This window comes from Saccopteryx bilineata, chromosome 7 (assembly GCF_036850765.1).
Source record: "Saccopteryx bilineata isolate mSacBil1 chromosome 7, mSacBil1_pri_phased_curated, whole genome shotgun sequence".
NCBI classification, from domain to species: Eukaryota; Metazoa; Chordata; class Mammalia; order Chiroptera; family Emballonuridae; genus Saccopteryx; species Saccopteryx bilineata.
Window position 1 is genome coordinate 51,124,590 of NC_089496.1, and position 19,881 is coordinate 51,144,470.

General features: G+C 52.4%; 1 protein-coding gene across 12 annotated transcripts in view; it reads right to left on the reverse strand.

The window, feature by feature from the left end:
- Positions 1 to 19,881, reverse strand: part of ELMO1 (engulfment and cell motility 1) — a 485,801-nt gene that overhangs the window by 14,029 nt on the left and 451,891 nt on the right. For all 12 annotated transcript variants that reach the window (XM_066239171.1, XM_066239176.1, XM_066239180.1 and 9 more), the window contains 3 exons: positions 17,517 to 17,629; positions 8,510 to 8,617; positions 897 to 979 (listed from right to left, as the gene is read on the reverse strand). In XM_066239171.1, the coding sequence (XP_066095268.1) occupies positions 897 to 979; positions 8,510 to 8,617; positions 17,517 to 17,629 (304 nt within the window). The remainder of the gene's footprint in view (positions 1 to 896; positions 980 to 8,509; positions 8,618 to 17,516; positions 17,630 to 19,881) is intronic.

Below are 19,881 nucleotides of genomic sequence, written 5' to 3' on the forward strand. Positions count from 1 at the left end.
GGATTAGCTACTTCAACCTCGGCTACCGATGAGCAGAATGCATACAATGTTGCTATTCCTCTCAGATCCTAACACTGAACAAAAATAAAGCAGCCTGCTGATCCGCCTGATGTGTGTGTCACCCGGTTGGCAGGGGCCCCCAGAGCAGTCTGGGTGACGTTATTCAAGGACGGGCACTACGTCCCAGGATGCCAAGAGGCCCACGCAAAGGGATGGCCCCGCCCCGGGCCAAGGCCTCCGAGCTGGGGGCAGAGGAAATCTCCCATCTTTTCAGGGAATGTCCCCCAGCACAGTCGCTGGCACGGAGCACAGGCGGGCTGTGGTGAACAGCCAGGGGCTCAGCTAGGAGGGGAGGGCGGAAACTATGGCAATGTGAAGACAATTTAACTAATCCACTCCTTTTATTTCTCCCTGAGGCTGGGTTTCAGCTGTTTCGCAGGACTTGCCACCACGCTGAAGGATGTCGGGGCCTCAAACATTTCCTATGTTTCTTTCTGTCTCCTTTGGACTCTGCCTTTCCCAGGTTTCACTTGAGACCCTTCTTTCTCAGGGAGGTGACTGAGAAGGTAAAAACAGCAGGAGAAAATGAGAGCGAGTGGGGAGGGGCTGGGGAAGGGATACTATGAATATGAACGGGAGGTTAAGAGAGGCTGCGAGAATGGGTGGGGAGGAGAGGGAAAGCTCGTGAGAAGACAGAAGACCCCCCGCGGTGAGAGGGCAGGCGCCCTGCCTCGGGCTGGAAATAGGGGTGAGAGGATGGGGGAGGTGGAGGGCACCGGACACATGATCAATGGGAGGAAAACTAAAGCTGAGAGATGGAGAAGGAATCAGGAAAGGGAAGAGAGGCTGACCGCATTGTTCAGACAGGACCAGGCGCGGTACTTTGGAAGCCGTACCTTGTTTTGTTTAAGGGCACCTTTCTCTTTCATATGAGGGCAGTCCTTCCCGGTCACCACCGCTTTGATGTCTGCCACCGGCACTGCAGGTCGTAAAAGAGAACGAGAGTTAGTCCACCCAGGTGAAAGCCGAGATGTCAACAAAGAGGCAGAACAGAGCATTCCGTCTGCCGGTGCGGCGGCCGCTCCCAGAAAAGGAGTTGTAAAGAGGAAGAGAAGTCCGGCAGTGTCTCAGGACTTAGAAAAGTAAAATATACTCTTATCGGCCGGCAGAAAGCATCCCTGGAGGAGAGGACAATTGATGTTGATGAGCAGAATTTGGTTCATGAAAACAAATACCTAAAAAAAACCCCCAAAAAACCACACAACCAAACCAAAACAACCCATGAAAAGTGATGGTGCTGGAGGAAGCAGTAATGAGGATGGTGATGTGGCACTAATACTGGTATCACACTGGTATCAGGGAAGTCACTGTGGGCCGGAAATAACGCCACACGCTTCACATGCAGCAGGATCTCTCGCTAAAGCGCCTGCATCTGTTTCGCTTCTGAGTTTTGGATAAGGAGGAAAAGCGGCCCTATCACAGAAAACTTATTTGAATTTAAGTAGTCCTGAGCGCTCACTGCCATTCTCCCTCTCTACCGTCTCACTGCACCCCACAGCGGTTCTGTGGGGCGGGTTTCACCTCCGTATTTAAGACAGCGGAAACTAAACTCCGGTAAAGGGACCGTTCCTTTCCGATGGGGAAAGAAATGGTAGCTGGCTCCATCTCGCAGTGAGTTGAAAAGATGCCCTCTCACATCTTAATCAGGACATGGAAGGAGAGAACAGAGAGGGAAAGGTTGGTGCATTTAAAACCTTTTGTTAAAATCGTCGGAGAGACAGGGAAGGTCGTGGGGTGGTTTGGAACCTTAGAAACAAATTCAAAGTCACCGGTCTCTCTCCCATTTCTAATCTTTTGTCGCATAAGAGGCTGTGAGCCTCACTTAGGATCTGTGGAAACTCTGAGTAATGAATTCCCAAGTAATCAGTCAGTAATTTCCTTAGTAATCATTCCCTTAATGATGACGATGATGAGATATTCTGTAATCAAAAGTTCATATACTTTTACTGGGGAACTGGGTTATGGGGGAGGGGGGGAGTGACACTTAGATGAAGATAAAATTATAAAATATACAGACTATCAAAATGATACAATAGGAAGGCCCCTTAAAAGCTGACATTTTCTAGGCGCCCTAAAATTGCTGAGAACTTTGTGCAAATCTGTTGATGCTCCCGGATCTCTCTCCAACCCCAGAGAAGACGCAGGCAGTGATGAACACTTCCAGGAATCTCTGCACACACCCCAGCTCTCTGCCCCACAATGCCTGCTCCTTTATCTTGCAGTCCTGATTCTAGACCCCTTTGCTAGACATTACTTGTACTCACCAATATCTGGCTTTCCTTTCTTTCTGGGCACATGGAAGACTACACTTCCCAGCAACCCTTGGGGCCATGCGATTAGTTCTGGCCAATGAAATGTGAGAGGAAATGACACGTCTCTTGAACTGGCTGAGGCAGTGGAAAGTCCATGCCCACCAGGTTCTCCTCCCCAGTTGCAGAAACTAAACAGGTCACATGTTCCATCCAGATGGCACAGCTGTGGGATGGCAAAGCAGCCACTGGCCTAGGTCCCTGAGTGACTGTGTGGAGCAGCCCTTTGACAACCCATGTCAGTTACGTCGTGGGAGGAGTAAGAAATTAACTCTTGTTGCCCTGAGCCACTGAGATTTGCGGGTTGTTCGTTCCCGCAGCAGAATGTAGCTGTGCAGCCTACCCTGAGTGGTGTAACCCTCTGCATTGGACCTCTCACTCCTTTGAACTGGCCTCTCCCTGTAGTCAGTCCCTATGATTCCTGAACCTACTACTGATCACAGCAGTGAACTTCAGTTCTCCTCCAATCCACGTTCGTAAGCAACGACCAGCCCTGCTCCCCTCAGTGCCCTATCTGGCTGCCTAACTATGCCCCAAGAAGGGGGGACATGTAGACATCCTGGGAAGTCGGGTTTCCTTTTCAATGGGAAGTCCACCATTTGACAGGAGGCACGAGCTCAGAAAACCTTCTCAGGCTTCAGATGGAGTCTGAGTCATGAGCACCTCAGAAGGAGGAAGTCTTTTGTTGTATAATCTATAACGTGGTCAGCGAACTGGAGAGAGTGTCTACAGTCTATAAATAGTAAGCTGCCCCTGGGCTTTGAAAACCCATCGTATGGAATGGGACAAGATGAATGTGGCGTCTATTGTGGGATCCAGCCTTCAGAATCTCTAATGAAAAGGCCCAGGGGAAGAAAGGGACTTTCCACCTCGTTGGTGGCAGTACATATTTAATATTTTTATATGCATTGTCCCCTGTCAAGGAGACAAGCTGCTCTATTACTCACAGCATTATGGCGGAAAGGAAAGCACAGAGTTCTAAAAATACACTGTGGCTTTTAAAGGTTGTGCTTTGCATCGCCTGCCTCTCGATGCACTGGAAGATTAGGCTTCAGGAAGGCTGGAATGCCATGAGCAGAGTCAGACTCACGCCTTGTAAATCTCTGCACTCTAGGGAGGCAGCAGAGAGCTCCTGATTACGTCGAAGCCAGGCGAGAATTTCCAGGAGGTCTTTTTTTTGGGGGGCGGCATAAAGAGGTGGGGCCCAGAGATACGAGAACAGAACGGGCACTGAGGGCACTCTACCGTCGGCTCAATCCGTGGGGCATGGCTTCATTTCTTTCTATGCTTCCTTCACTTTGAGCTAGGCTGAGATGATCTGATTCAAAGCTCCCCATTGTACAGATGGGAAGACTGAGACTTAAAGAGAGAAATAAACTGTGCCACGTCCCAGAGCCAGTGGGGGGACAGAGCTGGGACTCCTGCTCTCTCTTCTACTCCATGCTCCCTTGAGTGGCTGTGATTTCTTCCTATGTTTGGAAAGTTTCAGTACCCCAGTCACGCTGAAAACAGCCCAGATGTGGTCATCACATTAGATATGTTCAGGAAACACCTGTAATTGTGACTTAAGACAAGAATACCATTGGAAAAGTATATAATATGGCCACCATGATAAAAAATAGTTGTAGTTTTCGCCACTGGGCGCTCAGCGGGGGCAGACGTCAGCCCAGGAGGTGGCTGGTGAGCCATGAGTACCTGCTGAGTGTACGGCTCCTGTGGTCACGTGGGCACAGACACAGAGTGGCCGCCGATCCCAGTGGGTCAGCAAAGAATCTGGTCTCTAGGTCGGCAGCAGGGAGCGGTGAGAAGGGCTGCGTCATTGGAATCACAGAGCCGGGGTTTGAAATCTAGAGCCAGCACTCTGGGCTTACAGTCTGGGAGCCTAAACTTCCTCACCCGCAATGAGGAATCACAACATCGTCTATCCTAGGGGGAATGCTCCAAGAATTAACTTCTGATGCTGGAGCCAAGGTCACTGTGGGCTTTTAATCCAGGCAGTGTGGAGTGGGGTGGGGAGAGAGCTGACTGCCGAGCTGGACGGCTGCATTCAGATCTTTGCCTACCATCTGCTGGCCTTGTGACCTGGAACGAGGCACTTGATTTTTCTGTCCCTTATCCGTAAAGCAAGGGCCGTGGTATCGACCTCTTCAGGTTGTCGAGAGGATGATTTAGGTCAAGTTCTCAGCACAGTGCCTGGCATATAGTAAAACACTCAATATATGTTATTGGAAATTGTTCTCATTATCAACAGGGAAGGTTCAGTCTCCACAGACTGGGGGGCCCGCATTAGTCACCATGCATGAAGGACCCCGATGGCCCACTGTGCTCACGGAATCAGCTGCTCCTCTCGTCCTCTGTAACGGGCTTAATCGCCTTCTGTGAAGGGCGAGCCTTCTCCTCCCCGGCCCTTTGATGTGGGAGTGGGGAGCGCTGGCCTAGATTCTCACCGGGGGAGCACCGAGCCCAGGGCTGGAGAGCGGCGGGGGTGGCGAGAGCCTGTCACTCTGAGGGGAGGGATGTGGGGCGAGGAGGCGGAAGGAGATCCAGATTTTTAAGGGTCCTCATTCTCATCAAACAAAATTAATTCCAGGAGACTGGACTGGTTTCCTAAACCTTTAGGGAGGTAGACAGCTAAGGAGCGTCCCCCACCCTTCCCCTCGCTCCTCTGTGGGAGGACAAAGCCGTGACGCTGTTTGATTCAGCAACATCGCAATACTCGGCCCTGATTAACTGAAGGGGCGGAAGGCCACTTCCCCCTTGGTCTCAAGACCGGGCAGTCGCATCAAGCAGAGGCAATGGCACTTGACATTAATTAAAGACACGATTCATTTTTCCGGTGGAATGAAGTTTCTGACTTTTAAGAGCTCCACAAGAACGGGCTGTTTTGCTCCGGGCAGAACGTGCAATTGGAATTGCATGCAAGCCAGGTAGCAGACCCGAGACAGCCGATTTAGCTTCCCAGGCCGGGGCCTTCCTGGCCCGGGCAACATAGTTTCATTTGTCTTCGTTACATGAATACATGCCCTACTCTGGGACGAATGTGTACACAGATGTGAGGTCACCAACACACACACACACACACACACACACACACACACACACACCTGCACTGTATGGCTTCTTGGTTTAGACTGCAGTGGATCAACGATTATGAAGCAGCTCTTTCAAACTGTGAATGAGTAGATTTACAGGCAGCGGATTTAACGGGGTGGACTGGGAATGTGGCACCGTTGGCAGAGCAGACAGACGGCTGCAGCTCCTTCTGGGAACCGGCCTCCCTCACCGGTCTGCAGCTCTGGCTGTGCTCTGCCGCGACCCTGGCAGGCTGGCCCGCCCTGGCACTGGCCCGCCTGGTTTTCAGCCTGTGACTTCCGCCCTCCGTTCTCGTGGGCACGGGCCTTGGCAGAGCTGAGGTGGGGGCACCAGCCCGAGGACAAGGCCAGGAAGTGCCCCTGCACACGCTCAGGCGCCGTCCACGCCTGGACCTTCTCTGGGAGCGGGGCTGCCACCTTCCTCACGGCAAGACTCGTGGGAATGACACGGACACACAAGACCTGCCGTGGATGCCACACAAAGGCCTCTGTGCGGGTGGAGAAGCGGATTATGTCCCCACCAACATGGAGGTAAATAATACGATCAGCGAGTGGGAGAGATGGTCCATTGGGTCACGTGGGAAAGAAACGAATCAGGTTGTTTGTTCCTCCGTTTTCTGCCTGGACCATGTTCCCTATTTCTCGGTCAGGTCAGGAACGGGGCTGTGGCAGGCTCTGCACAGAGTTTCTGGTTGCTCTGGTCAACGATGACCTCTAACACCTCATTTTACCAGGCGGCTAGCTCCAGATAGGTCTCGTTCACTAGGGAGTTCTGACCAGTTAGGAAAATCAGGGAGGATGAATACATTAGCGTGGATTTTTAACAAAAGCTAATTTAATTTTGTAGAAGGGACTATTCTTCACTCCAAGATTAGGTCTTCTTTATCATTTATTGTGAGCCAGAGTCCTTTCTTTAAAAAAATAAATAAATAAAAGAATTGCGATACAAAATTTTAGTTGGATGTTAATGTTAATAGCCTTGCCTACCCAAATTGAAAGCTGGTAACCCACAACCGATTCACCTTCGCAGTGGCAGGCTTCCATTTCCTCCCCTTCCCGCTAACAGCGCCAGCGATAAGTCTGGGGAGGCAGAGGTCCTACAGAAGGAGGCTGCTTCCTGAACTAAATATCGCAACAAAGCCCAGGCCGCCCCATGTTTAAGCGGAGGGAGAGAGAACGTCCCAGACTGTCCGCCTGATACGCCAGCGGAGTCTGACCGTGTCAGGAATTTCCTACTCGTGGTCTCGCTCCGCCTCTGACGGCCATGCGCTTCAGGGAAGGCAGTCCAGGTTTGACGTCCCTGGGGCCCGGGGGTGACGGGAGGCCAGGGGCCCAGACCTGGCATAAGGACTCCAACTGGGACGCATGTGTAGGACTCACTGCAGGATCACTACGGTTTTTAAAAGTTATTAAAAAGCGTCTTTCATTTTCTCACCCTTTAATTTCTTGACTTGGCCTATCCTTGGGGGCTGTGTTCATTCCATCTCATTCCTCTTCCAAATTAATGCATCGGCCTTGTGTATGTTAATGTTTCTATAGTACTTGGTTTGATGTGTACCCTTAATGCTGTCCAAAAAAGCCTTGGAATCTGGTTCGGTGTTGGGTTAAAATAATCTGGTCTATTACCAGTTCTTCAAAATACACACATTAAAATAGACATTGTACAGGTACATATATATATATATACACTATGGAATTCTACTCAGCCATAAGAAATGATGACATCTGATCATTTACAACAACATGGATGGACCTTGATAACATTATATGGAGTGAAATAAGTAAATCAGAAAAAACTAAGAACTATATGAATCCATACATAGATGGAACATAAAAATGAGACTCAGAGACACAGACAAGAACGTGATGGTAACGGGGGGGTGGGGTGAGGGGTGGGGGGGCAAGGAAGGAGAGGGCGTGGGGGGAGGGGGGAGCACAAAGAAAACCAGATAGAAGGTGACGGAAGACAATTTGACTTTGGGTGAGGGGTATGCAACATAATCAAATGTCAAAATAATCTGGAGATGTTTTCTCTGAACATATGTACCCTGATTTATCAATGTCACTGCATTAAAATTAATAATAAAAACAAAACAGAACAAAACAAAACAAAAACCCAGACATTGTACAGAAATAGCAAATAAATATCAATGATATGTATAATATTTCAGGGACTACTCAGGAAACAACAAAGTGCAGTCTGTCATAAGTTTCCCAGGTGTCTGTATGTCTCCGAGGGAGGCAGCCATGTTTGGCTCTGCCGGGAGCTCTGCATTATAATCACGGGATATGCTGAGCTAGGATGAACACACGTGGGAGGGGCCCAGCACAGAGGTCACGGGACATTATTTCACGTCAGCAGAAAAAAGACAACTGCCAACGGGCGGCATCAGGTTCACACTGCCTTCCCTCCCTGAAACAGCACCCGGGTCAGTGAGGTGAAAGCGGACGTCCCAAGCTCAGCTTTACACCTCTCAAGAAAGATGCGTGACTGTTCCGTTGATGCCCTTCCCTGTCCAGCCCCCAACCCCAGATCCGCGAAGGTCCTGCGCTTCTGGGTCAGGCTCAGGCCAGGACTTACAACAGGGGTCCCCAAAACTTTTTACACAGGGGGCCAGTTCACTGTCCCTCAAGACCGTTGGAGGGCCGGACTATAAAAAAAACTATGAACAAATCCCTATGCACACTGCACAAATCTTATTTTAAAGTAAAAAAAAAAAACAAAATGGGAGCAAATACAATATTTAACATAAAGAACAAGTAAATTTAAATCAACAAACTGACCAGTATTCCAATGGGAACTATGCTCCTCTCACTGACCACCAATGAAAGAGGTGCCCCTTCTGGAAGTGCGGCGGGGGCCGGATAAATGGACTCAGGGGGCCGCATGTGGCCCGCGGGCCGTAGTTTGGGGACCCCTGACTTACAACTTAGATAGACACGTCTGACGGGCCAATGAAGGTGGATTGTTTTTCTGCAAGATAGTTAGTGACCGGGAAACACACAAGCGACCCAAACTCCCGCCTCCCGCACAGGGGAGCCACTTACGTTTGTCCTGCAAGGAATCGTGGGGCACTTCTCCCTGAGGACTTTCTTCCAAGTCTCCATAGTGCAGGACCTTGTGGTTTGGTGAGAGCCGGCAATACCAAAACTTGTCTGCGGGAGAAAACACAAACGGACTGGGTGAGCGATTCCGGCTTCCGGAAACACTGCCGTCCTATTCCCCAACAGCACTGCCTCGAAGAACAAGAGATTCACCCGCGTTGAAGTCTTCAGAAAGGAGTGGATTCTAGAGCTCGGAGCAAGTGAATCCCTTTTGGTTTTGGCGGTTCGGTAGCACCTGTCCTAATATACGATTGAGGACCCCTGGGGAGGGTATCAAATCCTTTGGGTACAATGGTATTTTAACAATCTGAACTTTGATAGAAAATTTGAGAGGAAAGAAAAAACTTATTTGATGGCTAGGAAAACATCTAGAATTGCTAAATTTTCTACACACACACACACACACCCCTCCGTCATTTTTCCAGGAGGAGATAATTTCAAAAGGAGAAGATAGGCCCTGGCCGGTTGGCTCAGTGGTAGAGCGTCGGCCTGGCGTGCAGAAGTCTCGGGTTCGATTCCTGGCCAGGGCACACAGGAGAAGCGCCCATCTGCTTCTCCACCCCTCCCCCTCTCCTTCTCTGTCTCTCTCTTCCCCTCCCGCAGCCGAGGCTCCATTGGAGCAAAGATGGCCCAGGCAATGGGGATGGCTCCTTGGCCTCTGCCCTAGGCGCTAGAGTGGCTCTGGTCGCGACAGAGCGACGCCCCAGAGGGGCAGAGCATCGCCCCCTGGTGGGCAGAGCGTCGCCCCCTGGTGGGCATGCCGGGTGGATCCCGGTCGGGCGCATGCGGGAGTCTGTCTGACTGTCTCTCCCCGTTTCCAGCTTCGGAAAAATACAAAAAAAAAAAAAAAAAAGGAGAAGATAAAGTAACTCCCTGAATATCTCATAGCCATTTCAATTAGGCAAATGTGTCATTGTCAGTTTTCCATGAAGAGAACACATCTGGGCATTTGACCTGTAGTTCACAATAGGAACTGTGAGCTCCAAAGAAGCAACCCACGCTTCAGCGGTGAGTGACCAGCAAGAGCTCTTGGGTCCTGACATGACCAGCTGTCGAGGTTTCTTCTGTCCAGAAGGACCTTTCACCTTGTCTAATGGCCTGTGATGACCACAAAGCCAGCTGGGGACATCTGCTACCAGGCTTCCTTCCTCTGCTACCTCTGAGGAGGGATTTTTGGCTAAGCAAGCAACAGAAAGAGAACAGAAACCCAGGAAGGAAGCCAGTGAGCTGCAACAACCTGGACGCTGGTCTTATTCTGAGTAAGGTCTTAGCCTGCTCGTTCTAGGAATTCCCTACTTCTCAAGCTGGAGTAGGCTCTAGGGGTTCGAGCTTAGTTCTAGTGGTAAGCGGATGCCCAGGGGTCGATATGGTGCAACAGAGAAGATCAATCATCCTCAATATATCATATTTGGGGAAGCACTGATAAAATTAAGTGGTATGAACAGATACTGCCTGGAGTAAAGTGCACAACTTATATTCATTTGTAAGACTTCTGAAAAACTCCGGAGCGCATACTGGGACTTCCAAGGTGAGTTTACCAGTGAATATCCGCAGAGCGTCTACAACGCCCGCGGCCGTCTCCTGGGTGCTGCAGAAGATGGTGAGGGGGAGAGGCAGACGTGGGGGACAAAGCCAAGACGCTCGAGGGAAGGAGCTCCCTCAATTCTTGATGGCAGCCAGGTGAGAACATGCATTTTTCCCAGGCCTGAGAACGAGGACGGACACTCGGCAACACTGCCTCCACTGCAGGGAAAAGCGGGAACAGAGCAGGCCCTCTGGTGCCACAGAGTCCGACGTCGAGAAACTGCTAAGAACAGTGGCTTGTTTAAAGGTCCTAGGAGGCAAAACCACCACCTTCCTTGCAAAGCTGCCATTGATGTGTGTTTAAAGGAAACACAAAAGGCCCCCCAGAGCCTGGCCATAAGGATAGATATCAGATGATGGACGGCTGGTAGAACTTCCTCTGGCTGGAGGCTTACTATCTCAGGATACCACCTCCCTCGGGTTTTCCTCTGACCTCTGCCACCCCTTCTCTTGTCCTCCGTGTGTCCCTCTTTCTTTCTTTTCATTTTTTTGTATTCTTCTGAAGTTAGAAGTGGGGAGGCAGAGACAGACTCCCGTATATGCCCGACTGGGATCCACCTGGCATGCCCATCAGGGGGCAATGCTCTGCCCATCTGGGGTGTTGCTCCATTGCAACCAGAGCAATTCTAGCGCCTGAGGCAGAGGCCACAGAGCCATCCTCAGTGCCCGGGCCAACTTTGCTCCAATGGAGCCTTGGCTGCGGGAGGGGAAGAGAGAGACAGAGAGGAAGGAGAGGGGGAAGGGTGGAGAAGCAGATGGGCACTTCTCTTGTGTGCCCTGGTCAGGAATCGAACCTGGGACTTCCAGATGCCGGGCTGACGCTCTACCGCTGAGCCAACCAGCCAGGGCCTGTTCCTCTTTCTTTAAATCACTAAAATGCTAGCGAGCAGAAAGCATTGTGCATCACTGATGTGAGTGACGTGCTCTGCTCCTCCCCGTCACAAGGGAAGTCTGGGACGGACGGCAAATACCGGAACGGGGACTGAAAGGGCTTGGCAAGGTCGTTTTGGCCCCTGAGTATCAAATGCTGGTACCCAGCCAGTCTCCTCCAGAGGATGAAGGCTGGCGTCCTGAGTTCTGGGAAGCATCAGTGGCACCACACCTTGGTGACTGTCTCGAAGGTAGAGCTGCTGTAAAGGAAAAGACAGAGCCTCCAGCTCTGGCCAGTACAACACCCACTTGTGGGTGGGACCCTTCCACCCACGGCAGCTTGACTTGCAGTTCCTTTTATGGGAAGAAGAATGCGTTATTTTCTTTTCAAAACCCAGCACGACAGTGACTAGTTCCCCAGTCCCTCTGGGCAATGAGTGAATGGATTGTGTCACTGAAAGCAATTAGCAAGAAGCAGGGAGAACATTATCAGACTGTTGACTAGCGTTTAAAGAGAAAGCGGGAGTTAATACAGAGGTCTTTCAGTCAATTAGGAAGTTAGTACATTAATAACCATCTCTGCATTCCTCAAACTAAAAAAAAAACTGAAAACATGGGGGAGGGGGTGGGCAAAGAGGGTGGAATGGGAACGGAAAGAGACTTTGCCTGGGGCGTGGGGGGGGCCACAGGGCAGTGGGTCACGGGTGTTGTGATTGAGTGGGACACTTGAAACCATGTCAACGCAATACATTAAGAATATAAATTTTAAAAAAAGAAGGAAGAACTCCTAAGCAGCAGCTCACAGCCCTATTTGCAGTCCCTTTCTCTAGGATAAAAAATACATTTGTGAATAAAACAAAAAAACGGAAATCATGGAGACAATTTTGTGCCTCTCTCTCCCTCCCCCCTACTCTCTCTTCTCTTCTCTTCTCTTCTCTTCTCTTCTCTTCTCTTCTCTTCTCTTCTCTTCTCTTCTCTTCTCTTCTCTTCTCTTCTCTTCTCTTCTCTTCTCTTCTCTTCTCTTCTCTTTCTCTCTCTCTCTCTCTCTCTCTCTCTCTCTCTCTGTAGGATCAGAGGGATAAGCTGGTTTCAAAGCTCACAAGCCTGGAAAGAAGGTCTGCAGGGCTGGTTAGAGCACTTCTCAAGGTCACTTCGGTCACGATGGAGCTAATAACCACCGAGGACTGCAGCGCGTGCAGCCACGATCCACAGGACTTCGCGACAGGGTGGGAATGCTCTGTGTCCGCTGCTTCCAAGAGGATGGAAAGAATGCTTACATTTTATTTAATTTTAATTCACTTCAACGGCCACAGGTAGTTATACGCGACGGTATAATTTACTGCCTGTCTTCAGCATCCGGGCTGGAGGCAGGTTCGGGGCTGGCTCGCGGGTCTTTAGAGGAGACGGCCCACTGAGTGACAGCTAGCTACCAGAGTCTCGTGTGACCTGCCGGTCGGTTCGGCGAGGTGCAGGGCACGGCAGGAACCACGTCCTGACAGACTGCGCCGTGGACTCAGCGGGCCAGCTGTGTCTCGGGTGCGGAGCCCGCCGCTGGCCGCTGGCCTGCAGAGCGGTGGCCTTTGCTGCGGCCACTTCTTAGGACACTTCTACAAGGATCTGGGGTCTTTTGTAGGTGAGCCAAAAATGGAGACGACCTTCAGGAGATGGTCTACGTGCTGCCGAAGGTCGAGCCTTTCTGCACCACACAACGTGAGGGACCCCAGCAGGATCCTAACGGGAAACGCCACCTCTCAGGTGATGAGATACGAGATCTCTCTCCTGGTCCAGCGAAGGAAGACGACGACCGGAGCGGCAGCCTCCAGAAAGGTCCCTCCGCCCTTCAGAACCTCCCCCCTTCACGGCAAGTTCACCCTTGTGTTCTTCCTCCTTCGCAAATCTGCGTTTATTTATACCTACTTTTAAAAAACATGAATTATGATCAAGTTTAATTACGCATTAAAGGGGAATTCTGGTCAAGGCTAGGAGGAGAAACCACTTGCTCCCTGCACGGGGTTCCTTCGGTTACTTGGCCTGAACGTCCCGTTTGGCTCCAGCTTTTCCGAGTGGCTTAAAAGAGCAAGGGGAGGGACCTCACCCTTGGCAGTGGTGCGGGAGCGTGCCACATCCACGGGGACTCTACGGAGTCCCAAATCAAGTGTGGCATGTTAGCCTCCGAGAAGGGTGGCCATCAACGACCTGGACAAAGTCTTCCAGGAGAAGCAAACGTTTCATGCTCTCCGTTCTTGGAACGATTCTCTGAGGTGTCGCCCTGGGCTCCTATCAAGACTGTTCAATGCAGCTGGTTCTCAAAGACCCTAATCTCTGCAATACTAGGGAAACGGGGGGCACTTCCTGAGCCTGCAGGTTCTCGGACAGCAAACAGGACCCTAACGGGACAACTTCTGAGATCACATCGTAAGCCCCTCCTGCAGAAGCTCCGAGAAGGATGACCGCCTCACCTAGAAGGACCGTGAACAAAGGGCCTCACCCACCCTGCGGCAGCGGAGGAACGGAGGGTGGCAGGTGCGTGCCATCCCGTGTGTCTCCACGGCCTGTTTAAAACCCTGCACTGACCCTGGCCGGTTGGCTCAGTGGTAGAGTGTGGGCCTGGCATGCAAAAGTCCTGGGTTCGATTCCCGGCCAGGGCACACAGGAGAAGCGCCCATCTGCTTCTCCACCCCTCCCCCTCTCCTTCCTCTCTGTCTCTCTCTTCCCCTCCCGCAGCCAAGGCTCCATTGGAGCAAAGATGGCCTGGGCGCTGAGGATGGCTCTGTGGCCTCTGCCTCAGGCGCTAGAGTGGCTCTGGATGCAACAGAGCAATGCCCCAGATGGGCAGAGCATCGCCCCCTGGTGGGCATGCCGGGTGGATCCTGGTCGGGCGCATGCGGGAGTCTGTCTGACTGCCTTCCCGTTTCCAGCTTCAGAAAAATAGAAAAACAAAACAAAACAAAATAAAACCCTGCACTGCATCCTGAAGAACTCCAGGCTAAAACTGATGCTAAACATTCCCGGGTGTCTGACAGCGTGCTGACCGCCCCCCTAGGTGCTAGCTAGAGACGTATGGTTTTATTTACTAACGCTTACGACGACCCGAAGTAGGAACTGACAGCGTCCCACCACCCGGGAAGGAAACGGAAGCACAGAGAGATGTAGCAGGTTGCCCAGGGTGGGGAACGCGGCTGTGTTAGGCTTGCTCGCGGGTTCACGGGCTGCGAGCACTTTGCTTGACTGGTGCGTGGGCGCCCGGCAGCACCACGTGTGTGTGGTCTACATAAGGCCTTGACGGCGATTCTCCCGGGTGGCTCTCCCACCACCCACCGCGAGGTGCGGGCTTCACTGCTCCCCAGCCCTTCAATCCGCTCGCCTGTCTTTGCGAGCCTCCGGTGAACGGGTATGGCCCGAGGAACTGAGCTTTCCGGCTCTCGGCTCCTCTACCGTCAGCCCGAATTCAGCGGGAACCTGCCCGGCCTCGGCCACCACCGGCATCACACCCAGCTGGCTGGTGGGGCAGCAGGAACTGAAATTCAGCCTGACATGTCTCACATAATCCCCGCCTCCCAGCTGTCCTGTGGTCAGAATCCCCGGAAACCTGGAGTTGTAAACGTCTACATCACAGTATTCAAGCGGAGCTGCGAGCGAGTGGGTTAACATGACGGACAGATCTCAGCTGGGGTGCCCGCTGGCCCCACGTGCCATGAAGGACACGAGGTCTGCTCCTCCACGCCCAGTTCTGTGGGGTGGGCAGCACTTCCGTCCTTTCCCCTATAAAAGTGAATCCTCGGCTCGACTCCTCTGTGTCCGACTCACCGGTGGGCAAGTCTGAAGGAAGCAGCGTGGCCCCGGTCCCTGCGTGGGTGACGGGTGTCCTTGCTCTCCACGCTCTGACGGCACCTGGCTGTTCCGTCCCAGCTCACGTGTGAGAGCACACCTTTCTCCAAGGGACTCAAGTGACCGGATGTCACGCCCTCACTGATCTGTGTCAACCAGGATGGAGTGTTGAGAGGGGGCTGATAGTTTGCTCCCAGTCCTTATTTCTGAGCACAGAGAGCTAGTCACCGGGTTCCGAATCCATTTACCAAACACCCAGAAGGCCTCCTTTCTGCACCAGGGAGGATGGTTTTATATTAAACACAGATGGTCATGCTCCCTAGGGAGCTAATAAGTTTATAATCTAGATGCTAATAGTTTCTTGCTCATTAGGTAATTCATATTTAAAAACTGGAAAAACATTTGGCAGATAAGGGACTAATGTTTCTCTAGCAAAAAAAAAAAAAAAAAAAAAAAAAGATATCTAACTGTAGTTATTCCATGTAGAAACAGGGTTATTCTAGTAGAGCCCGCCCGTCTCAGCCCAGGAAGCGATGGCTCATGTGGAGCAGACTGGATTAATCGGGTGCTTGGAATTAGGTTTGCGCTGGCCATCACTGGAGGCGCTGGTGGTGGAATGTGTGTCACCTCCCCCTTGTCCCCATTTCTGGGCCTTCTGCCCAATGTCAAGTAAATAAAAGCCTTCTGAGTCACATGATGGGGGCGACAGACCCCGAATACCAGTTTTTCCAAAGGTAATGAAGACTTCAGGGCATATGATTGTCTGATGGACAGAGTAACAGACCATCTCCTCCTACTCCTCCCCCTCACAGATGAAACATTGTGGCCCCTGGGAGGTCACGTGTCCTTCCTAAGGACACCCCGGTGGTTCCTTAGGGAGCCGAGAAGCCTCGAACCAAGTCTGCTGGCTCCCGGGGTCAGTGCTCTAGGGCCCTTTGTTGTTGGTTTCTGAGAGCGATATTCACAACCACCTTTCTGACAATCGCAGGGACTCTGGAGGACAGGCTTGCTATCCCTGGTCTGGGTGGGGAACTGCCCGAGGGCACACAGCTGGAGGGGGGAAGGGGCGGGGTTGGCCCCATTCCAGCTGGCTCCAGGGCCCCCGATCTCGCCACTGTGCCACACTGCCTCCTCCGAGCAGCAGTGACCCTGACGGGGATGCCCCTGGGAGGAATGTGGAGAGGAAGGAGGGCGTGCCCTTGCCCTCCGATGGCGATGGCGGAATGGGAGCCGTGGGTCCCCTCCCGCGCTGCTCTTCCTAACCTGAGCCTGCCTCAGTCCCGGCTGCCCGCAGCTCTGCTGTTCTTTCTGCCCACGGTCCTCTCGTGAGCCCGTGCCTGAAGCTCATCGTCGCGGCTGCCCATTCTCCGGGATCAACCTGCGCTTCCACTCCTCAAGGACGCTCTGCCTTTGGCATTCCACAACACGGTGTTGAATAGGAAGCACTGGGAATCCCTGAGCTGACTTCATACTCGGAACAAAGCCGTGACAGTAAATGGCCGGGAAGACGGGGGCTCAGCATACACAATGTCCGTCGCTGGCGGGTGAGCGCCGTGTCCGGACAGGACAGGGCATCCGTCACGTTTTAAAAACGCCCGCCGGAGCTCCCCCTGGGCCGCAGCGGATGCGTGTTCGTGGTGCAGGTGCTAACGCGCGTGCTTGTCACCCTGCTCCTGTCTGGTCGCTCTCCCCAAACCTCGGTGTTCGGTTCCACCCTCCGACTCCGTTTCTAGGACAGTGCGACAGGAGCACTCGGGCTCTGCCCTCAGCGGCGCGTCCGAGAGCCCGGTGGCCGTCGGGGCCGCGCCTGTCTGGCTCGGAAGCAGCTGGAGACGCTCCTCCCCTCCCAGACCCCAGTCTCTCTCCCGGCACCCACGGTGGCTTCAAGTTTAGGGAGACACTTCAGAAATTTAACGAGCAAGGTTTTGACAACAGATTCTATCCCACCTTGGTTCACTTTGGAACTTACATCTCCAATAAAAAAAAGAAAAGAAAATCTGATCTGGAGGAGAATCAGTATGTGGCTTTGAGAAATCAGTTATGTGGCTTTGAGAAATTAGTATGTGGCTTTGAGAAAAAAGGGCCATCTCGGCTGAACGTTCCGAGATCCACTCCAACAGCTCGCTGGAGAGCAGAGCGAGTTTAGAAGTCGGGGCCAGAGAGCCGCTGGGGCACCCTTGCTCTTCTGTGACTTTGGGCAGCGGGCTGGGCACCTCGTTGCCTTGGCTCCCTCGTCTATAAACTGGGTGTGATCCCGGTAGGTCCTTCGTAGGGTTGTTGTGAGGACGAAATGCATGAACGTAAGTTAACTGAGCGCCTGGCGCCTGGTAAGCTCTCAGCCAGTACAAGGTGGCTGTTGTTGAACCACAACTTGCAACAACCTCCTGGCACTAAATAATCAGCCCTGACTGGCTCGTGAGCAGCTTGGACCTCCTGGCAGTTCTGGACTTTGGTTCTCCTTGGGTATACACAGGGTGTCCGACCTTACCGGGACTGTGACTCCCGTCCCGAGGACGGCGCTGCTTGGCCTGCCCTTACCCAGGCGCCACGCCCTTGTGACTCCCACGGAGCCGGCCACCCCCGCCGGGTTGGGAATCGGTCTGTGGCTTTGAGAAAAAGGGCCGTCTTAGCTGCCCCCACTGGCCCCTGGATGCCCCAGACATAGTACCTTGCCTTCGCCGGCTGTTGAGTTTCCTAAAGCAGGTCCCTTCCACCAGACGGTTCAGACGTTGCTGTTTGATCAGCTCCAGGATTTCTGGCTGGATCTTCTCCTTGAGCTCCCTGCAAAAAAAAAAAAAAAAAAAAAAAGGACAAGCACACGTTCCGCGGCAGGTCTCGATCGACAACAGGGCTTTGTGGAGGGGGAGCGGCTGGGGTGGGGGGGGATGCAGCTGTGTGTGGACAGCCCAAGCCCCCCCCCCTGCTCCCCCCCAGGTGTGCTTCAGAGAACCACGTATGGAGCGTCCGGGGGACAGGTTCATCTGTTACAGTAACTCTATAGATTCTCTGACTTGTACAGAATGCCCCCCAAAGCACCAGCCACTTCCGTGATATTTCCTGACAGGGGTTGTCAAACTTTTTATAAAAACCGCCCACTTTTGCAGTGCTGGTAGACCTGGTCCCTACCGCCCACTAGTGGGCGTTCCAGCTTTCATGGTGGGCCAATCGCGGCGCTGTTTGGTTGCAGGGTAGGGACCAGGTTGACCAGCACTGGAAAAGTGGGCGGTTTTTATAAAAAGTTTGACGACCCCTGCAAGTGTCCCACGAAATATCTTCGCTTGTTTTACAAAGACACAGGTACAGACTTAGGCAAAAATGGACTCAGCTCTACTGTGAACGATTACTATTCCACAGCAAGCGCCAAGGCCTGGGCACCCGGCAGGACCGTGTGTCTGGCTTTCGGTTCTGCCCCTTACAAATGAGAACAATGCGTCGTCCCGGATTCCAGCCCGCGGAGGCTGGGATAACGAGATAAAGCGAGGATTATTTTCATCAGGCTCACACAGCGTAATTTAGTTGCAGATGCACTGTGCTCTAAGGAGATCATGATAGAGTTCAATGGGTCTTTAAATCTAGTTTTAAGAGAGGAGTGTTTTTTTTTTTCGATCATGTGAAATGGCACGCCGTTCCCTAGCACTCGAGTCTCTTCAAGCTAGCTGCTCTAGTGGAAGCTGAGAACAGCGAGACCCAGATCCCAGCCCTCAGAGCGGTGGTGAAAGTAGTGGCTGGAACGTTGACCTAGAACTCAGAGGACAAGGGCTTCGTTCCAGCCTCTGCCCAAGGCGAGCATGTCACGTCGCCCGTCTAAGTCTCAGTTTCCTCATCTGTAAAACGGGGATGAGAATCCTCCCTGGGAAACGGCTATGACTCCCAAAGTGGACAGCGTGGGTGCCAATCTAAGCACTGGCACTCCCTAGGCATTAGGCAGGAGTGCCCGGTAGTATACTGAGTTTGCTCTGAGCATATTCTCCAAATACTCCACATTGTACAGAGGTCAAGGCTCACGGAGCCACAACTCTGGACTCGCTCTAAACTGCAGGGGGTCTGTTTTCCCGTGAGGTCGGTTCCCAGGCAGGGAAGCCATGGTCTCACCGGCTTTGTTTTGATAAATATTCCTCTAATTCTACCAACAGGGATGGTGAATCAACAGAAGGCAGATGATGAGAAAAGGGAGGCACGTGTGACTGTGAAGAGCCCCCCAAGTCCAGCACTGTGACCATTCCAAGTCCAGGCCCACTGAGGCCAGTGCCGTGCACGGAAGACAGACAGACAGACAGACAGCGCCGCTAGGCTGGTGAGAGTCTTTTCTGGACCTGCGGGCTGCCCCCCCTGGCTGCTCCCCAGTGTGCACCTGGACCGGAGGTTGGCAACCTTGCTCTGCAGAAGGCTAGAGGGTAAATATCTCAGACGTTGGGGGCCATCCGCTGCCCGTTGCATCTACTGGACCTAACTGCATTATGGTCAAGTGAAAGCGGTCAGCAGCATATAAACACACGACCGTGGCCACGTCCCAGTAAAACCCCATTTACCGAAATGGGACGCGTGCTGGGTTTGGCCCCGGCGCTCCAGCTGGCCCACCCTGATGCACGAAGAAGCCGTGGGGGTCCTGGGCTGATTGACAGCCCATTCCCATTTCTCGGGAACTGGTCTGTTCTGTCTCAGCTTGACCGGAGGGCCTCCGAGCTCAGTTCTCGTAACACTTCTGTTTTTTTTTGTTTTTGTTTTTGTCATAGAAGCGTGGCTTTAAATACCAACTTCATCCTGACAACCCCCAGGTTTGCATTTCCAACCTAGGCTTCTCCGCCGACCTCCACAGTCCTCAGCCCCACCGTCTGCTTGGATGCCTCACACGCACCGTAAACTTGACGTGTCCGGAGCTGAACACCCGATTCCTTTGTCCAAACCCGTTCCGCTCAATTCCACTCACTCCGGTTTTTAGTCGTTCAGCCCCAGAACAAGCTCATTATCATTATCACCTCTCTTTCTCTCACACCCCACATGTCACCAATCAGGAAATACCTTGCTTTCTTATC